The following is a 22,740-nucleotide window of genomic DNA, read 5'->3' as shown; positions in this document are numbered from 1 at the left end:
TTTCAAACTGTAATTGAAACTTTAAATTTAAAAATCGAATGTTTATACATTTATACACAAAACATTTGAGTTATTATGCAAATCTATTTCGAAGATTTTTTTATTGTAATTTATAGATAGATGTACATATAAACACAAGTATGACAAAAGTATGTTGTGTATGAATGTGTGTATTAACTTATGTGGATATTTTTGTCTTATTTGTCATCATAAGTATTTCACATGTATTTCCATTTTGTTTGTTTTTCGTAATATAATTATTTATTTACTCTTTTATTTATTTATTTATTTTTGCAATGTTTATTTATATATTAAATTAAAAATTATGCATTGTTTTAAATTTATAATTTTCTCTTGTTGTTTTGTTGTAAAACTTAAAAATTATAGATATTTTCAATGTTTTTTATTTAAGTATTAGGTTTCCCAAAAGAAATAACTAAAACATAAAATAAAACTCTTTATATTATATTGTTTTGTGTTTTGTTGCTTTTGAAAATAAAACGTAATTATGAAACAATTATTATAAAATTAATTACAGATTATAAATCCATGTGTTTTTATTATTAAATATATTTTTTTAATTTAAATTGTTTTGTATTTATATTCAATATTAATCGCTATAATTTAAGTATATTTTTCATTTATGTATATTTATAAGTTTTTTTTTCTTATTTTGTTTGCTTTTTTTTGTTCAAGTTAAAACATAAAAAGAATTTAAGCAGAAAATATTACATATTTAAAGACATATATAGTTGGAGAGGTTGGCGAGGGTGGGGGGAAGGAGGAGGGTGACACAGATAGAGATAGAGTGTAGGAAATTTTGAAGCAAATTAAAATAGTAAATAAAATTATAATTATAATAATAATATAGTAATTAGGATTTAGGAATTATAAACGAATATTATATATAAGTATGTATGTATGTGTTTATGATAAAAATATTTACGACAAAATTACAGACTACAAAACTACTTTGCAAATATAATATAGTGTTTGTGTGTGTGGTGGTGTTAAATGATCATGATTTTGTTTTCATTATCAATTTTTTTCCTTTTTTTCATTTTGCATGTATAAAATAGAGTTTTCTTTTCTGGTTAATTATTTAGTAATTAATTAATTATGCTGCTGAGAGCGGCTACTGGATTACAAAAAATGATAACGGCTGCTGCGGCTGCCAACGGATTAGAAGACAAAGATGACGACGACAAATACAACAATGACATACATTTAAATACTAATTGAATTCGTACTAGTAGTGTTAGTATTTGAGTAGTTGAAGAGATTTGTTCATTTCAAAATGTAATATTTATGAATAATGAAAAAATACAAAAAAATCAAAAATAAGAAAATAAATTATATGTTTACAATTTTACACAACAATTATAATAATGTTGATGAAGATAATGATGATGCCAGCCAGCAAGTCAGACAACAGACAAAATGTCAGTTAGTCATAGGCATAGATAAACTGTGATTCAAAGATGTTGAATGGTGGGGTTTTAAGAAAACGTATTTATATATATATATGGGGAAAAAGCACACACATACAAAAATGATAAAGTAAAAACTAAGCAGCAAAAATGTAGTTATCGATTTAACTCCTCTACACATGTCATCTTAGCCATCTTCTTTGGGAGGGGTGAACCAACCTGTTAAGCACAAAGACACAAATTAATCGTAATTTTATTTATATGGAAATTTTACCAATAAACTAACCATTCTTCTCGTGTATTTGCACCAAGGATTTAAAACTTTGTTGCGCTCTCGCCAAACTGTATTGAGCCTGCGATAAGGCCTGAGTTATGAGATTTAGATATTCAAAGAAATATGATAGCAAAATAATAATAATAATAATAAAATAAAAATAAAGAATTTTATTAAAATATATTTCGCACTTACCTTGGTGGCGCTAAATTGTATTCTGGCTTTGCCCTTAACTAATGTGGCTGCTATTTGCATAATGACAGCCTCCACTGTATAGGCCGAACTCCAACCCTGTTTGGTTAACAATTCCATACATATTGCACCACCAACTAAAACATAGCCGCCTAAAGAAAATCACATTTTATACAACTATATCCCATTTCCATAGATGATATCGTTAAATACCTGATATTATTGGATGGACAACACGGACAAATGGTGGTTCAAAGGGATACGTTTCTTTAAAGATTATATTTAGAAGAATACTATCTTTGCCTTCTTTCTCCTTGAGCATTATCAAGTCGTTGTGTAGGGGACTGTCAGGATCAACGGATTTAAGGCGTATATTCCATTCGTATATGGAGTCATTTACTAATTCTATGGAGTACATATTGCTCTTGAATGAATCAGAACGATAGATATCACGCAGTTCTTTCATTAGACGATCGGTTGCTTGAACGGAACCGGAAACTGAACCCTATAGGGAGGAGGGGAAAAAATATGTTAAATTAAAAGAAAAACTATATTTGATTATTTTAAATGAAATAGAAATTAAAAAATTTTATTGCAAGACCTCTTTTATTCAAACTACCAATCTTAATAGATTTCTCGTAAAGTAAAAACATTATAAATATAATAAAAAGTAATTAATTACCTTTAGATAGTCTTGTCTTTGACTTTGTCGCAGTCTTTCTAATGTAGCTAAATGTTCAACTTCCATTTCGTCCTTCTGTAAAAGAAATAAATAAAAAGTATTACTTTAAATCAAAAATAAGTATAATTTTCCATCCACCTTATTCGTACTGCGTCCATCATCCATTTCCAATGGCAGATCCTCATCGGCTTCACTCTCTTGTTCACTATCACCAATTGGATCTTCGATGTCATCTTGATCTGATTCAATGTCATCGATTTGATGCTGAGCTGCAGGCTGTTGATTTAATGATGATGCACTATTGGGTGGTGGCAATTGAAACGGTATTGTCAGGTTATCAATATCGGGCGGCAGTGGAACATTGTGTAGGCGGCACAGTTCACGTAATAATATGCCCACCTAAATCATAATGAAAACATAATAAAAAAATAACGAAATAGAGAGGAAAATAAAATTACCAGTAAGAATAAAAACATTAAATGTATAGAAAATAAAACAATAACAAATAAACACACGTTATCATGTCATCATTAAATTGGGTCAAATAACAACAAAAACATATACATAAAAGTAAAATGTTAAAACAAAAACAAAAATGTTTCTATAAGATACAAAAAAAAAAGGCACAGTAAAACAACTAACTGACCTGATTTATAACATGATTATCACGTCCATTTGTATTGCTTAGTATTTGAACAGCATTTGTTACGCTTGTCTCTTCGCTCTCTGCAAACCATACTGGGGGTGAAGATGGGTAAGTTTCCTAAAATAACCACAAATTAGAGACGATTAAACTTGTTATTAAATATTTTGCCAATTTGTTTAGTAATAAAAATGTTAATTTGTTAAATTTAATTTAAATATGTTTATGAATCATGATTTTTAAAAATAAACAAGTCTGCTAAATCATTTTCTTATTAACAGGCAGTTTTTGAAATAAAATAACTTTTCAAAGCAACAATTTCCACAAACGACAAAGTGCAATAAACCTTTAACGAAGTTGATTGAAATTTCAGAAAGTTTTTTGTTCCTGTTTATTGGTTAAGGGAAAAAATATAATATTAAGAAGTGGAAAAATATACTGTTTGAAAACTAAAGATCTTTGATGACTAACTGTGCTGTTATTGTTACGTTTCAACCGTAACTCATCGAGGTTTGATTCATGTAGACGTCGATGATTTGTTAATATTTGGCCAAGTAAAAACTGTATCGTTCTGTGCAATTATCTTGGGAAACAGTTGCTTCTGCTGAAATCCCATATTACATCCCCAGGTATATTTGGATACCATCATGTTGTTGTTGTAACAGGTTGGCTGTAACTGGATATTCTTTCTTGGGGAAAAATCTTCCGATTGATACAGCTGTTGCTGAGTTGACAATCTTTGGCCGATTAAGAATCGGGTCGTTACGGAACAGAGATCCAATTGTCGCGGAAACATCGTAATCCCAACTGCCTTTGTAAGGAAAAACTTAGAAGAACTTTAAGAAATTCTTCTTTAAACTTTTGTAATAAACTTTTGCATTAAAAAAAAGAAAACTTTTTTCTCAAACCCAATATTATCCACTATGTGGCAACAAATCTGCATTCATGCAAATGAACCCTTTTTTCGTAAATTAACTTCAAAAAGTAGCGTCATATGGTTTCAAACAATTTAAAATAAAAAATTTTGTTTCACTCATATTGTGGTTATATTACCACTACATTAAATGTTAAAAATATAATTTGTTTAAAGGTTTTAATTTTAATTTATTTTCTTTCTCTTTCTTTTCAACAAACATATAAGAAGTTTAAGATTTCATTAAACACTTGAACGACGACAAACGACAGCAAAAACGTAAAAAAAATCTGTACAAAAGTGTCGTTGGAAACAAGAAAAATAATTCATATAGCATTCGTAGTGAACTCATATTTAAGGTTAAATAGAGTAAAGGAGAGCATGGTTCACATACATACATACATACATACATACATACATACATACATACATACATACATACATACATGTATGTAGTTTTCTATGTATATATTATCGGCCGATACTTTTACCCAGAACAATACAAGTGAAAAAGTGAAAATTGTAATTTAACCTTTAATTAGAGCAATGAACCAATAACGCACCATATGCACATTATGTCTGATACATTTGTTTTATTTTAACTACATACAATAAACGAACGAAATGACGGAACAAAATGACATACATATTGCAAAAAAAGTATGTATATACAGTGGTCGACAAAACAATGGAAACTTTATCAAATATTTCAGAAATCGTTGAAATTCTAAAGTTGTTATTGATATTTTAATAATAATTTTTTGATGACAATAAAATTTGAAAAATTCCAAAAAAATTACTTTTCTAGGGTAGTTATTAATAAAAAGTTCTATGGTTAATCACAACGAAAATGAGACTGGTCTTGGTTGTAGTCGTCCTGCAGAAAAACATCTTAGTTTTAGAAATAATCGTTCTACACGTCTACTCTTTGCTATAGATAACATAAAATAGTCGAATTAATATAAAATAATGTCCTTTTTTGGAAGTGTCCAAATTCAGTAAGGACGTTTGAAAGGCGTTTATAGAGACTAGGGTCAAATGAGGCCCTATAATTATAAAGTTCATTAGGGTCATCAAGGCTAGTATAGAGCTTGGTTTTGCTTGCTTGAGTACATTAAACATAATTATGAGCTTTAAAGCCCTATTTGATGGGTTCAGTATGAGGCCTAGGTGAAATAATGGATCGATGTTGGTTTATCTCCAAAATTGCGACTTGTAGTTTGATTACAAGGTTTACAACCTCCATTCGGGGTTTCAGTTGTATGGGGGCTAGGTGAAATAATGGACCGATCTTAACAATTTTCAATAGGCTTCGTCCCTGGGCGAAAATTGTGACCTTTAGTTTGTTACAAGGTTTCTAAGCCGATTGGTATAATTTAAGGTGGGTTTAGGACCAATATTATTGTGCGTTACAAACATCAGCACAAATCCAATATACCCTCCCCACTAAAGTGGTGTAGGGTATAAAAAACATAAAATATTCCGGCGCTGTGTAAATTAGGTCCCTATTTAAAACGACAATGGCTCTTAAAGCCAACTTTCGAGTTGCAATCGAGGGGCTGGACTCGAAAGTTGTACCTTTATTGAAGTGGCCTGCCTATTCAGCATATCTCAACCCCTCTCTTCGAAACAGTAGTTCGAAGATATTAACTCCAAAATTGTCTTTCGGGTCTAATTGGAAGGACGATTTTAAGGATGATGTTTTAAGGGAATAGCTAAATTTTTCGAATGAAATTTTTAACCCAATTATTGTTTCAATGCATCTGCGATGTCAAGCAGCAATACAAAGTAAAACATACCCAACTATATTCTGAGTTACTAATAAGTTCTGACCATTTTTGTTAAGATAATACCAAAGTTTACATTGTTTTGTCAGTAAACGAAAACCAAATATGTACTTTAATCTTGTTTTATTTTTCCAATATTTAATTTGTTATATTCAAAGAATGTTATTAATTTCAATAAATAAAAATATATAAAAATGAAATTAAAAAAAAATGTTTTGGGGTTTGTGAAAATTGAGAAAAAGTTTCAATTGTTTTGTCGCCCACTGTATACAAAAACTATATACAAAATAAATGAACTTTTTAAGGTGAACTGAGTTGAGTAAAGGTACTTAATGGAAAAAGTGTTGATGATTCATTATTTATTTACACCAGTAAAATATACATATACAAAACAACAAGTGAAAGAATACAACAACATATATAAAGTTTTTAACAACAAGTGTTTCAAAACTTAAATTATTCATGGGAAATTGTTTTATTTAATATTTATACTAGATAGTACATGAATACGGTTAAAAACAATTCAATAAATATGTACTTGTGATAAGTAAAAACAACTCAATGGTTAATGAGGATAATCAAAAACCAATGTTAAATAACTTAACTTAAGCGCATATACATATACTCTTTTTCTAAAATCTAATTAAATTAGATTAAAGTACAATGTAAATATCATAAAACTATCCCAAACATTATGAAATTCTTTTAGTTCGCTGTATTATGTGTTTCCCAAAAAAAGACAATTTCCCTTCTTCGAGTATGAAAATTAATTTTATTTAAATGGAAATTTATAAACCATTCTATTCATTCCTAATGAATATTTGTTTACTTTTTTAATTTTACTTTTAATTAATTGAAAAAATGTTTAGTTTACATGTTTTAATTTTGCTTTGTAAACAATATTTCATATGTTGGTAATTTTACAGCAGAAGAACGATTTTATTTTAATATAACATGTAAGACATTAATTATTACTAAAAACCAACCAATGACTCACAATATTTTCTTTTCTTTTTTGTAAATAGTTACAAAAGTCCATCTATATGTTCGTGTAAAATAAACATAGATCACTATAAATCGGAGAATAACAAATATTTTTAACATCCTTCATAATTATTTTAACAATAAAACAATACAGTATTAATATAATGTTGAATTTTTCTTAATAAAAAATTATTAAAAATTTTTAAAATAATAGAAAAATAGAACTAAATTTCATTATTATCCAATATCCACTTAAATCAAAAATTCCAAATCTGTGAAACGCATTGAACTCCCTTGTACTTTTTCTTTTTTCTTTTTAACGTTTGTATGCTCACACATGTATAAAGAATCTTCCAAAACCCCATGAAAATTGGACAAAAAATAGCAATCTGGGGAATTTGAGATAGCTAAATGAAAATTGGCAAATAGATACTCCTTTGCATAATTAGTAAGGGATTAAAATTCACCGGAAATTTTTTTATGTGCTACGCGAGATATTTAAGGACTAAGGTTACAAAAATCAGTTTTTGAGGAATATCTTACTTAATATTCGCGGCAGGCATTTTAATGTTATAATTTCTATAGAGAATTGAATTGAATTTCCTACATTTTGAATTATATTTTTCGTATCATTAGTTGTTTTCAAGCTATTGTGCATTATTTTTCCATTGCACTAATATTTTCAAATCTTAATATAGATTATACTAAAAAATTGTCATAATTTCTACGTTATTCGTAGTAGTTAATATATGTTTATACACTGTTACACGTTTTATCTCAAACTCGCTTAATGACCCATAGTGCAATGTTTGTCTATCCGTGATTTCAGATAGCATAACTGGTCATATTAGAAAAAATATGGTCACAATCCACATATTCAGAACATCTTTAAATATTTTGCAACAATTTTTGAAAGAGAAATTTTCGAAAGAGTAAAAACACTATGGTGTACATTAATGAACATAAAGGCGGTCCTGACTTTGTATACTATGTTGACTAATTTTTTTTCTGAAAACAGGAAAGTAGGAAATTCTATTGTCTATAGAAACTATAATAACATTAAAGTGTGTATAACGCATAATAAGCGAGATATTCGCTAAAAACAGATTTTTGTAACCTTTGACTTCCAATATGTGATTATTTTAAAAATTATTATTAAAATTATTTGTCAACATCATTAATCGAACATTTTTCACATGAAAATGTGTCGAACGTTTCAAAGGGATGAAAAATTATGAAAATGTATATGTATATATATTTTTTTAAAATTTATTGTTTTTATATAGGACTTTAATAGTTCTCTAATTGGTCGAAAAAAGAAATTGAAAGAATATAATTTCATTGATATATGTACAGTATTGTTCGAAACTTTTTTTGGCAATGTATACAATGTGCTATATTTTTTATTTTAATTGATTTATTCAAAATTATATTATTGATAATAATAATATTATGTGTCTACATTATAATAACAACTACAAAATTTTATTAATTACATTTGGCTGTGAATTACAAGAAAATAATAACTGAATTGACTCCATAAATAGCTGTTCGAAACTTAAGCAACTTTTTGATCTTCGTATGAAAATCTTTGGTCCTTTTGAGTTCCAAACACCTTTATGGAATAGATTAGTTACAAGTGTAGTTTGTAATGAATCCCAAGCGGATTTAAGCCATTCACAAGCTGCAATGTTTCTAAAACTGCGAGTTTCGACCCAGCGCTTCAGAATGCCAAACAGCATCTCTAAGGGACTTGAGTCGGGACATTTTGATGGACAATCAAATAATTTGGTTATTGCTGAAAATCGCAATAAAGTTGGTTGTTCTGTTCAATGTACTTAATCCTATGGTTCATTTTGTTGGCCAAAAATGTCCCAGAAAGTAAAACAATCCAATTTTATTTGTATTTCAACATCAGGACTTACACTACACATCAAAAATCTTGCCCACAACCTTAATTGTTTGACCTCAATGTTTTTTTTAAGAAATTCGTTTTTTCCCACAAATTTTGTACAATTTTGGGTAGAATATTAAAATAGAATACGCAAGGCTAATAAAAAACAGTTTTATTTATAAATGGGTCCTCATTTTCCTTTTTAAATTCAGACAGATTATGTGAGGCCCAAAGGCTGAAGGAAATACCATAACATATCCTTTTAGTGAGGGCCCAATAATGAATGGAGAGCAAAAATTTAAGGCTGTGGCCATGTTTTTTGAAGAGAAGGGTTAGTCCTGATGGTGAAACACAAACAGAGTTGGATTGTTTTTCTTCTTGGGACGTTTTTCGCCAACAAATTGAATTATATGATTGAGAACAACGAACAGAACAACTTACTTCATTGTGGTTTTCAGCATAATAATGAATCAAAACCTTTGGCAAAGTTGATCTAAGAGTAGTTATCGATTAATGGGACCCAAATTATTTGATTGTCCATCAAAATCTTCCGAGTCTTAGAGATGCTGTTCGGCATTCTGAAGCGCTGGGTCTAAACTCGCAGTTTTAGAAAACACTGCAGCTTGCGAATGGCTTAAAATCCGCTTGGGATTCATTACGAACTACATTAGTAACTAATCTATTCCATAAAGGTGTTTGGAACTCAAAAGGACCGAAGATTTCATAAGAAGATCAGAAAATTGCTTAAGTTTCGAACAGTTATTTATGGAGTTTATTCATTTATTATTTTCTTATAATTCACAGCCAAATGGAATTAAACTTTTGTTGTTGTTATTATTATGTAGACAGATAATATTATTATGAATAATATAATTTTTAATAAATCAAATCAAATAGAAAATATAGCACTTTGTATACAATGCCAAAAAAAATTGCTTAGGTTTCGAACAATACTGTATGTACATATGTATGTACGTTATGTGAAAAAATATAAATTGAATTTATATTTTTGACAAAAATTTAAAAATCTGCTAGTTTCACCTGGCTATTTGTAAAAAGTTTTTTTATTGTCATTTGATTTGACAAACATTTTCAATGAGGTATTTTGAAATATTATTGAAAATTAATATAATCGGATATTTTTTACAATTTTTGGAAATCGGACAAATTAACAACTATTTATGAGTCGATAACGTATAGCAATCGAACTTCAGTTGCATTGCCAGATTCAAAACAAGTTAAATTGCTAAATCCCACTGTGCTGCTGCATCTTAAGTACCCTGCACTAGCAATTTTCTTTTTATTAAAACACATTTAACTATCTAATTTTTAGACAACTCGACCAAAGTTTTGTTTCCGTAGTAAGGTAACTAACATTTATACATGTGTGAAACTAATTTTGATTAGGTCCAGAAAAATTTATAATAATAGAGTTTATGATGTGGTCCTCGTACGGATGCTACGACTTATTATGACCGATTTTGCATATTTCATAATATTTAGAAGAATGTTTTTAATGAACGAAATTCGTTAAGTGATTTTTTAAAACTATGTTGATAACTTTATGAGGCCTCTTACAAAATTCCAATCCGATCGAAAGTGGAATTAAATACTTAAATACTTTAAGATACATATGTAATACGTTGTTGGCCGCAAAATCTTTTAGTATTACTGATATATAAATAAATAATCCTTCCTAATTTTCTTCTTCAAAAAAGAAAAATTACAATTTTTTTAGAATAAAATAACTTCAAATTTTCAACGTGAAATTAACAGTAGTTAAATTAATTATTTTTTTATCGATTTATTAAAAGTTCTAATTCAACTTTCGATCGGAATGGAGTTCTGTGTTAGGCCTGTATATAGGAGCTATGACAAATAATAGGCAAGTTAGTTCTATACACAGAACATATTTTATACCGAAAACTTTGATTGTCAATGTGCGCATATTACTTATACCGGAAATCGTTATAAATGGAATTAGAGACTAATTATGGACTGATCCGGAAAAAAATCAACGGAGATTTATATGCACAGATAATATATTTAAGTCAGACTTTATCCCGATAGCTTTATTATTCAAATAAATATATGCGCTTAGGTTGATTTGCGGATGAAGAACTTTTAATGGATGTGAAGTTAAATTTCGAAATTTATTATCCGAGACAAAAACCATCAACATTAACAGAATTATGTTTAAATGCTAACAGAGCACTGTTAGGGTGTTTAGGATAAGGTGGGAGCATTCAAAATGGAATTTTGGACACATTCAAACACCAAATGGACCACTAACGACGACAGCGGTAGCCAACCTCCCACACTGTCCAAAAATTAAAGTCACATATTAAATTTCTTTAAAATTATCCAATTGTTTAATCTTAAAAATCTAAAAAAGTTAAGGGATGCAAATTTTCAAATCCAGGGGACCTGGAGAAGATGGGCGTATGGAACTTCATGGAAATTTTTAACAACCAATCTATATATGATATTTAGTGAATAAAATCATTCAAAGATGGAGATTTGATAGAAAATTTTCAAAATTTTGAAAATTTCAATTTCTTGGGAAGAAAAATCTGAAATCCAGAAGACCTGGAGAAGATGGGCGGATGGAACTTCATGGAAATTATTAATAACCAATCTATCTATGATATTTGGTGGATAAAATCTTTCAAAGATGGAGATTTCATTTCAAATTTTCAAAATTTTGAAAATTTCAATTTCCGCCCATCTTCTCCAGGTCTCCTGGATTTCAGATTTTTCTTCCCAAGAAATTGAAATTTTCAAAAATTTAAAAATTTTCTATCAAATCTCCATCTTTGAAAGAATTTATCCACCAAATATCATAGATAGATTGGTTATTAAAAATTTCCATGAAGTTCCATCCGCCCATCTTCTCCAGGTCTCCTGGATTTCAGATTTTTCTTCCCAAGAAATTGAAATTTTCAAAATTTTGAAAATTTGATATGAAATCTCCATCTTTGAAAGATTTTATCCACCAAATATCATAGATAGATTGGTTATTAATAATTTCCATGAAGTTCCATCCGCCCTTCTTCTCCAGGTCTCCTGGATTTCAGATTTTTCTTCCCAAGATATTAAAAATTTCAAAATTTTAAAATTTCCTATCAAATCTCCATCTTTGAAAGATTTTATCCACCAAATATCATAGATAGATTGGTTGTTAATAATTTCCATGAAGTTCCATCCGCCCATCTTCTCCAGGTCTCCTGGATTTCAGATTTTTCTTCCCAAGAAATTGAAATTTTCAAAATTTTGAAAATTTGATATGAAATCTCCATCTTTGAAAGATTTTATCCACCAAATATCATAGATAGATTGGTTATTAAAAATTTCCATGAAGTTCCATCCGCCCATCTTCTCCAGGTCTCCTGGATTTCAGATTTTTCTTCCCAAGAAATTGAAATTTTCAAAATTTTGAAAATTTGATATGAAATCTCCATCTTTGAAAGATTTTATCCAATATCATAGATAGATTGGTTATTAAAAATTTCCATGAAGTTCCATCCGCTTATCTTCTCCAGGTCTCCTGGATTTCAGATTTTTCTTCCCAAGAAATTGAAATTTTCAAAATTTTGAAAATTTGATATGAAATCTCCATCTTTGAAAGATTTTATCCACCAAAATATCATAGATAGATTGGTTATTAATAATTTCCATGAAGTTCCATCCGCCCATCTTCTCCAGGTCTCCTGGATTTCAGATTTTTCTTCCCAAGAAATTAAAATTTTCAAAATTTTAAAATTTCCTATCAAATCTCCATCTTTGAAAGATTTTATCCACCAAATATCATAGATAGATTGGTTATTAAAAATTTCCATGAAGTTCCATCCGCCCATCTTTTCCAGGTCTCCTGGATTTCAGATTTTTCTTCCCAAGAAATTAAAATTTTCAAAATTTTAAAATTTCCTATCAAATCTCCATCTTTGAAAGATTTTATCCACCAAATATCATAGATAGATTGGTTATTAAAAATTTCCATGAAGTTCCATCCGCCCATCTTCTCCAGGTCTCCTGGATTTCAGATTTTTCTTCCCAAGAAATTAAAATTTTCAAAATTTTAAAATTTCCTATCAAATCTTCATCTTTGAAAGATTTTATCCACCAAATATCATAGATAGATTGGTTATTAAAAATTTCCATGAAGTTCCATCCCCCCATCTTCTCCAGGTCTCCTGGATTTCAGATTTTTCTTCCCAAGAAATTAAAATTTTCAAAATTTTGAAAATTTGATATGAAATCTCCATCTTTGAAAGATTTTATCCACCAAATATCATAGATAGATTGGTTATTAATAATTTCCATGAAGTTCCATCCGCCCATCTTCTCCAGGTCTCCTGGATTTCAGATTTTTCTTCCCAAGAAATTAAAATTTTCAAAATTTTAAAATTTCCTATCAAATCTCCATCTTTGAAAGATTTTATCCACCAAATATCATAGATAGATTGGTTATTAAGAATTTGCATGAAGTTCCATCCGCCCATCTTCTCCAGGTCTCCTGGATTTCAGATTTTCTTCCCCAGAAATTAAATTTTCAAAATTTTGAAAATTTGATATGAAATCTCCATCTTTGAAAGATTTTATCCACCAAATATCATAGATAGATTGGTTATTAATAATTTCCATGAAGTTCCATCCGCCCATCTTCTCCAGGTCTCCTGGATTTCAGATTTTTCTTCCCAAGAAATTAAAATTTTCAAAATTTTAAAATTTCCTATCAAATCTCCATCTTTGAAAGATTTTATCCACCAAATATCATAGATAGATTGGTTATTAAAAATTTCCATGAAGTTCCATCCGCCCATCTTCTCCAGGTCTCCTGGATTTCAGATTTTTCTTCCCAAGAAATTGAAATTTTCAAAAATTTGAAAATTTTCTATCAAATCTCCATCTTTGAAAGATTTTATTAACTAAATATCATAGATAGATTGGTTATTAAAAATTTCCATGAAGTTCCATCCGCCCATCTTCTCCAGGTCTCCTGGATTTCAGATTTTTCTTCCCAACAAATTGAAATTTTCAAAAATTTGAAAATTTTCTATCAAATCTCCATCTTTGAAAGATTTTATTAACTAAATATCATAGATAGATTGGTTGTTAAAAATTTCCATGAAGTTCCATCCGCCCATCTTCTCCAGGTCTCCTGGATTTCAGATTTTTCTTCCCAAGAAATTGAAATTTTCAAAATTTTGAAAATTTTCTATCAAATCTCCATCTTTGAAAGATTTTATCCACCAAATATCATAGATAGATTGGTTATTAAAAATTTCCATGAAGTTCCATCCGCCCATCTTCTCCAGGTCTCCTGGATTTCAGATTTTTCTTCCCAAGAAATTAAATTTTCAAAATTTTGAAAATTTGATATGAAATCTCCATCTTTGAAAGATTTTATCCACCAAATATCATAGATAGATTGGTTATTAATAATTTCCATGAAGTTCCATCCGCCCATCTTCTCCAGGTCTCCTGGATTTCAGATTTTTCTTCCCAAGAAATTAAAATTTTCAAAATTTTAAAATTTCCTATCAAATCTCCATCTTTGAAAGATTTTATCCACCAAATATCATAGATAGATTGGTTATTAAAAATTTCCATGAAGTTCCATCCGCCCATCTTCTCCAGGTCTCCTGGATTTCAGATTTTTCTTCCCAAGAAATTGAAATTTTCAAAATTTTGAAATTTGATATGAAATCTCCATCTTTGAAAGATTTTATCCACCAAATATCATAGATAGATTGGTTATTAAAAATTTCCATGAAGTTCCATCCGCCCATCTTTTCCAGGTCTCCTGGATTTCAGATTTTTCTTCCCAAGAAATTAAAATTTTCAAAATTTTAAAAATTTCCTATCAAATCTCCATCTTTGAAAGATTTTATCCACCAAATATCATAGATAGATTGGTTATTAAAAATTTCCATGAAGTTCCATCCGCCCATCTTCTCCAGGTCTCCTGGATTTCAGATTTTTCTTCCCAAGAAATTAAAATTTTCAAAATTTTAAAATTTCCTATCAAATCTTCATCTTTGAAAGATTTTATCCACCAAATATCATAGATAGATTGGTTATTAAAAATTTCCATGAAGTTCCATCCGCCCATCTTCTCCAGGTCTCCTGGATTTCAGATTTTTCTTCCCAAGAAATTAAAATTTTCAAAATTTTGAAAATTTGATATGAAATCTCTATCTTTGAAAGATTTTATCCACCAAATATCATAGATAGATTGGTTATTAAAAATTTCCATGAAGTTCCATCCGCCCATCTTCTCCAGGTCTCCTGGATTTCAGATTTTTCTTCCCAAGAAATTAAATTTTTCAAAATTTTAAAATTTCCTATCAAATCTCCATCTTTGAAAGATTTTATCCACCAAATATCATAGATAGATTGGTTATTAAAAATTTGCATGAAGTTCCATCCGCCCATCTTTTCCAGGTCTCCTGGATTTCAGATTTTTCTTCCCAAGAAATTAAAATTTTCAAAATTTTGAAAATTTGATATGAAATCTCCATCTTTGAATGATTTTATCCACCAAATATCATAGATAGATTGGTTATTAATAATTTCCATGAAGTTCCATCCGCCCATCTTCTCCAGGTCTCCTGGATTTCAGATTTTTCTTCCCAAGAAATTAAAATTTTCAAAATTTTAAAATTTCCTATCAAATCTCCATCTTTGAAAGATTTTATCCACCAAATATCATAGATAGATTGGTTATTAAAAATTTCCATGAAGTTTCATCCGCCCATCTTCAAAAATTTGAAAATTTTCTATCAAATCTCCATCTTTGAAAGATTTTATTAACTAAATATCATAGATAGATTGGTTGTTAAAAATTTCCATGAAGTTCCATTCGCCCATCTTCTCCAGGTCTCCTGGATTTCAGATTTTTCTTCCCAAGAAATTGAAATTTTCAAAATTTTGAAAATTTTCTATCAAATCTCCATCTTTGAAAGATTTTATCCACCAAATATCATAGATAGATTGGTTATTAAAAATTTCCATGAAGTTCCAGCCGCCCATCTTCTCCAGGTCTCCTGGATTTCAGATTTTTCTTCCCAAGAAATTAAAATTTTCAAAATTTTAAAATTTCCTATCAAATCTCCATCTTTGAAAGATTTTATCCACCAAATATCATAGATAGAATGGTTATTAATAATTTCCATGAAGTTCCATCTGCCCATCTTCTCCAGGTCTCCTGGATTTCAGATTTTTCTTCCCAAGAAATTAAAATTTTCAAAATTTTAAAATTTCCTATCAAATCTCCATCTTTGAAAGATTTTATCCACCAAATATCATAGATAGATTGGTTATTAAAAATTTCCATGAAGTTTCATCCGCCCATCTTCTCCAGGTCTCCTGGATTTCAGATTTTTCTTCCCAAGAAATTGAAATTTTCAAAAATTTGAAAATTTTCTATCAAATCTCCATCTTTGAAAGATTTTATTAACTAAATATCATAGATAGATTGGTTGTTAAAAATTTCCATGAAGTTCCATTCGCCCATCTTTTCCAGGTCTCCTGGATTTCAGATTTTTCTTCCCAAGAAATTGAAATTTTCAAAATTTTGAAAATTTTCTATCAAATCTCCATCTTTGAATGATTTTATTCACTAAATATCATAGATAGATTGGTTGTTAAAAATTTCCATGAAGTTCCATACGCCCATCTTCTCCAGGTCCCCTGGATTTGAAAATTTGCATCCGTAAACTTTTTTAGATTTTTAAGATTAAACAATTGGATAATTTTAAAGAAATTTAATATGTGACTTTAATTTTTGGACAGTGTGGGAGGTTGGCTACCGCTGTCGTCGTTAGTGGTCCATTTGGTGTTTGAATGTGTCCAAAATTCCATTTTGAATGCTCCCACCTTATCCTAAACACCCTAACAGTGCTCTGTTAGCATTTAAACATAATTCTGTTAATGTTGATGGTTTTTGTCTCGGATAATAAATTTCGAAATTTAACTTCACATCCATGAACTTTTATGGGAGCTATGAACACTTACGGGCCTATCCGAAAAAATTTATAGAATGATTCTTATAACAAAAAAAAAATTATCAAGACAGCTTTATTTCACAATGAAAGTCGGAGGTGCACCTATGGAAACTATGACTAATAATCGACCGCTACGGAAAATTAAAAATTATATTGACACAAAACATATTCAAGTCGAATTGTATCCCTATAAGTTTATAATTTTATGGATTTTCGGAAGTGGTCCTTATATGGGAGCCATGACCAACTACGGTCCTATTCGAACAAAGTTTTGTAGAGTGATTCATATATAGGCAAAACCTTTTTGTGATTATTTTAATTACAATAGCTTAATTCATCAATGAAATACGAATGAAATATGTACGTTCAAGAGATTTTCGGAAGTTGGCCTTATATCGGAGTTATGGCAAATTGTGGACAGACTCTAAAAAACTTTAGTATAGTTATTGACACATATACAATACATTTTTCTGTTGAATTTTATCTCGATAGCTTGATTTATCAAGGAAATATACTCGTTTAAGTATTTTTCGGAAGTGGTCCTTATATAGAAGCTATGGCCAATTGTGGAACGATACAAATCTACGGTTGTATTATAATTATTGTCCATATTTTTTAAAGACACAAAATTTTGAGTTGATACGGCTATATTTGAGGAAGATATAAATGATAAATCCATTTCCGGAAATATATAGCTATAAGAAATTTTAGATAGATTGTTATGTGTTTGAACATAATTGATCCCTGAATAAAAATAATTGTGTGTGACAAAATTCATCGAATTATCTTTGGTAGTTTCTAAGAAATCTCCTCAAGATATAAGTAAAAAGGTAGTCTGAAATTTTTACTCATAACTTTTAAACCAATTTTTCTGATTTTTAATACCAAACTGCTTAAGACAACAATGAATATTTCCAGTGAATTTGGTATATTTCTTTAGCTTATTTTTAAGTTGGGCGTTTTTTTAACCAGACTTAGAATTTCATGAGAATATTTACTTTGTTGGATTTTATATGAATATTGGTGTTACACACGGAAAGACAAACATATACATATATACCCTCTTTCACTGCTTGAGATGGTGGATTTTAGTTTAGAAATGGTTCAGGTCCACCAAAAACTTACTATTAAATAAAAGATTCATTATTTATAAAGTTTGTTAAAGAGTCTCCCGATTACTTGGAAACTGTAAAATGACGATCCTCAAAAATTTTAGAATTTTTTTATACAGTCCTAGCAAAAAAAATTTGCAGTAGGAAAGATGAATGTAATTTTTTAGCAAATTGCTAATACAACTCATTGTATTTTTTACTATAAAAAATTTCTCATAATTATGTTAATCAAGCGGCAATTATGACAACATTAAAAATATGTACCTATTTGTAAAGTTTGAATAAAAACGGTTCGGACCGGGAGTTTTAATAATAAAATAACTAAATAAAAAGTATTAGGACGGATAGATAGATCGTCTATCAACATCTAATATGTTGATGTATTAATATAAACATACATATTTACATAAATAAGTTCTTAAAAAGGATTATTTATAAAGATAAAGACTTACCGTGATATTAGCATGGATATCATAACGTTTGCCATTTTTTCCAATGAAACGACATGTGAGTTCGTCCACACTTGAATTGAGAATTTGAAAACGTTCGTGATTTTTAGTGAATATCTTCTCCAATGTTTTTATTTCCAATTTCAAAGTATTGAGACACGCCATCGTGCCCAAAAACGATCGTGTACGACCAGCAAATTACAAGGAATTCGTTTGGATGCTGCGAGGTCAAAGCAAAAATAGTTATCAATTCAAATTCTTCGGCACTAGATAGGATTATGATGACACTTTGTTTTTTAAATTAAACTTTATTTGGGAAGTTTTTAATGTTATAGAAATGTTTTAAATGGTTGGAAATTATTTCTGTTCCTATATTTCTTGAGTTTTTTTTTTTTATTAATTTGCACCAAAAACAAATATGTTTTGCTTTTTTGTGGTTTGTAGTTGTATTTATTTGATTATTATTATTGGCAAAGATCAAAAAACAATGACAACGCTAAATATTTGACGTTGTTGTCGTCGTCGATAATACGAGATGATGGCTGCAATAACGAATGATAACGTTTCTATTTATTTTTGATCTTTGTTTTTGTTGTTATTATTGGTTTGACATTTTTTCACTTTTATTTTATTATTGTGTTGTTGTTTTGCAATAGTTATTGTATTTGTTTGTTGTTGGTTTTTCTTGTAATTATACAAATTTACTGTTAAATTGAGAACGTGCACACGGTGGTAATGGATGCTGCTGTTGTTGACGTGATTCCTTCTTCGTAAAATTATTGTTTGTTGTCGTTGTTGCTGTTTTGGTTATTATTGTTTCCAATATTTGTCATACACGCTCACACATTCTGCCAACGAGTTCCGTTGTGTTATTTCGTGTTTTTTTTCAAAAGGTCTCTACAAAATGTGAGTAGAACTTTGGCCAAACCTCACATACACACACCTTTGGTCTTTTCCAATGAGGAAGGGGGAGCAGCGGGGTTTGGAGTATGGGTGCCTTCCTTTTTGTTCTTGTCACAAATAACAGACGGACACTACTGACTGACTTTGCAATTGATCTTTTCTCCTTAAAAAACTACTTGCGTCACGTTATTTCTTCTTTCTACCTGTATTTTATTTAAAGAACAATACAAAAATATGTTTCTCTATTATTATTAAAATTGTTTAAAGTTTTTTTTTGGGACATTTTTATTAATGCAAATTTTATCTTTTTATTATTTATTCAAGTTTTTTATTTTATTATTAAAAAACACTATTTAAGACAGTTTTATGGAAAAAGAAAAACATAAAAAACACACGTACTTTGTAAAAACACAAAAGAAAAATATCAACGAATGACTACTTTATGGATTCAACGAATAACAACCAAACAACTACACAAATACACTAGACACAACGATACTCCACCAACAAGAAAAACAACAACAATAAGAAGAAAAACCTACCAATCGACCAACCGAAAAAAGAAATCTGCAGTCTGGATGTCGAACGAGTTTTGCACAAATTATCTATTTTTCCTACAAGACTTTAAGTTATTTTTTCTACTTCTTTTTATCTTTTAACACTTTTTTTAAGTTTATTCGGTTTTAAGAATCCCCGAGATAATATTTTTAATGGTTTCCATTTAATTGTAACCAATTTATTTTTTTATAATTATAATTTTAATAAATCCGATGCTGTGAAATCAAACAGAAAATCACTTTCGCCAGACGTTGAATACTGTGAAAAAGAAAAATACAAAAAGTACTAAATAAATTCATGGTGATGCCATATTATTGGTATTTTCAATAGGGCGTATTTACACAGGGATGCCTATTACATTAATTGAAACTTGTGTAGTTCGAAGTCCTGGGAAATAGTATTTAGTAAGAAATATCTCGAAAATAGCACATATTAATGAATTTTCATTTTTAAACGAAATTAAATTAACAGTCCAATTTCATTCATATTTGAACATAACAAGCCTTTTTCATAACAATTTATTAAAGGTTTATTGAACAAATTTTGTGTATGAAAAATTCCGGTGTGATAAATTGTTATGAATATAATTAAAATTAATACAAATGTAATTTATTCTTATATTTTAAATTTCACGGTATATTGATTATACGGAAAATTGTTGATATTAAACATTTGTTTACCTATTTAAATATTTTTAACATTTCTCTGATATTAGGTTTTTTATTAAATGAAAATGTAAAAATTAATAAGATTTTTAGGAGTAAGTTTTTGCTATTTTATGAAACAAATTTATTTGTATTTTTTAGATTATTTTACCACATCATTAAAAATTTTAATAGGTTAAATATATACAAAAAATGTTAGAAAGTATCTAAATTAATATTGAGAAATTACAATATTTAATTATGAAATTTAACAGAACAGGCTCTTATATCGAGTTAATTTCTTCGGATCTGATACAAGTTGTTAATTATTCAAAAAATGGTATGTTGAAAAAATACAAATTGAAATTGAGTAAATTAATTTAACACAGTTTGGCGTTAAAATAAAAGTTCCAAATTGTCACCTTTAGAATTTATGACAATTATACAGTTGATCTTCATTCTATAAGATGGCTCTTTAATTCTTAATAACTTTAAAATAATAATAATACAATCGCAAATATAAGGCAATTAATTAAAGCGTTCACTGCCACAATTAAGTATTGTAACTTATTTATTATATAAAAGTTTTGTACATAAGGTCCACATTTAATCTGTTCGGTACAAAACAAATTACCAAAAAAAAAAAAGAAAATTCAATGACAATTTATTCGTTATGATCCGATTGATGAATCCGATGACCGATTGTGACTTAAGAAACCCGTTACTTCCATCTAGATTTATTAAGAAGATAGACTATTTCATATAAGTTTACATCATATAAATAATGTTTTATATAATTAATATAAAACAGTCTAAAATATTAAAATCAGATGTTTTAGTTATCTAGATTTAAGCTTTTTATAAAAATTTCCTAAAATAATGTTTTTAAATCTTCTTGGCAATCATATACGAAAATTAAACAAAAAAGTCTGGTAGCACGATTTTCCCCTTTAATTAGTACTCAAATTGTGAAAAAAAACAACGAAAATAAATAAAACAAGAAACGACAGCCCCAAACTTCGTTTTATTTTTCTTACCCTTTTCTTAGAAAACATTTCTTTTTATAAATTTAATCCATAATTATATATATTCACCTTTTTGACTTGAGAATATTTTTAAAAGTTTAGAAATTATTTTAAATATCAGAAAATCATGTTGAAATTTGATTTGAAATTCTATCCGATGCGCAGATAAATTTTATTTTAGAAATACACAAACTTGCAAAACAAAAACACCAGACGAACTAATTTCAGAACAGAGTTGTTCGCTTTAAGGTTGCCAATGTTTGGAGAATACTTTCAAAGTTTGGTATTGTTGAAATTGAAAAATCAAAAGGAATTCTATGACCGTTATTTTAAAATTTTACTGGCACTTTTTTAATAGATTATGGGAAAACTTATTTAAACATTATTTATATATTTAGATTATAATAAATTCAATGAATTGGAAATCTTATGCTTAGAATAAAATTCAAATCCCAATTGAATAATTATGGTTAAATCCAATTTGATATCTTAAATGTTAAAATATTAATTAAACCCTACACCACTTTAGCGGGGATGTTTGCAACATAAAAAAATATTCGTCCTATACCCACCTTAAAGTATATAAATCGGCTTAGAATTGTTTTCTGAGTCAAATAAGCTATATCCTGTCCATGTAAACCTTGTGCGCAAGGTAAGGTCGCAATTTGACCCTATCCCCCATACAAACTCCCTTCAGAAAATAACTTGAAGGTCAAAATTCACATATAAACATTAATAAAACTTTTAAATTCTACATATGTAAATAACTTCGAAGTAGACGAGAATTCCTCTACCAACATTTATAAGGATAGGCAGATATTTTCCCCTACTCCCCTTTGAGCCCTCTTGTAAGTAAAAAAAATGTAATTAAAAATATTCCGAAATAAAGTTAAAAAACAAATCAAATGCTTTTTTTAATAATTCCCATTTTTAACATACTGACTGGTGTAGGGTATCATATAGCTTTCCTATTTCCAAACAAAATTGTTTATTAAGGTTTTACTACAACATAAATTAAACACAACAGTTTAATTTTAAATGTATTTTTATTAAATGAATTTTTATTCTTGTTAAATTGATATTTGTGTTTTATCTTTTGTTGTTTTGTTTTTCATTTATTTGTTTTACTAATTTTTTTATAAGCTTATTATAAGTAGAAGAAATCTTGCTAATTTAAATTAATCATTTTTTATGAAAAAAATATGAAATATTTATTTTTTATTAACTTGTTTTAAAGGCCT

The 22,740-nt window shown here is 28.6% G+C and overlaps 1 protein-coding gene across 8 annotated transcripts; it reads right to left on the bottom strand.

The window, feature by feature from the left end:
• Positions 1-629: 629 nt before the first annotated feature.
• On the bottom strand, positions 630-21,641 carry LOC111675159 (ubiquitin-conjugating enzyme E2 Q2). Of its 8 annotated transcripts, none has more exons than XM_046946042.1 (9): positions 21,569-21,641; positions 18,373-19,475; positions 3,225-3,341; positions 2,717-2,977; positions 2,579-2,653; positions 2,110-2,401; positions 1,900-2,048; positions 1,717-1,795; positions 630-1,649 (listed from the first exon to the last, which is right to left on the bottom strand). In XM_046946042.1, the coding sequence occupies exons 2-9, from the start codon at positions 18,532-18,534 to the stop codon at positions 1,618-1,620; spliced, it is 1,167 nt and encodes a 388-aa protein (XP_046801998.1). In that variant the 5' UTR covers positions 18,535-19,475; positions 21,569-21,641; the 3' UTR covers positions 630-1,617. The 8 variants fall into 8 exon arrangements, with proteins under 8 accessions (XP_046801998.1, XP_046802002.1, XP_046801997.1 ...); XM_046946046.1 differs by having other exon boundaries at positions 18,373-18,589; positions 21,569-21,612; XM_046946041.1 differs by lacking the exon at positions 21,569-21,641 and adding an exon at positions 19,815-20,088.
• Positions 21,642-22,740: the final 1,099 nt, after the last annotated feature.

Source organism: Lucilia cuprina, chromosome 3 (assembly GCF_022045245.1).
Source record: "Lucilia cuprina isolate Lc7/37 chromosome 3, ASM2204524v1, whole genome shotgun sequence".
NCBI classification, from domain to species: domain Eukaryota; kingdom Metazoa; phylum Arthropoda; class Insecta; order Diptera; family Calliphoridae; genus Lucilia; species Lucilia cuprina.
Note: the sequence above shows the minus strand (reverse complement) of the source record. Positions and strands in the feature narration are given on the sequence as shown.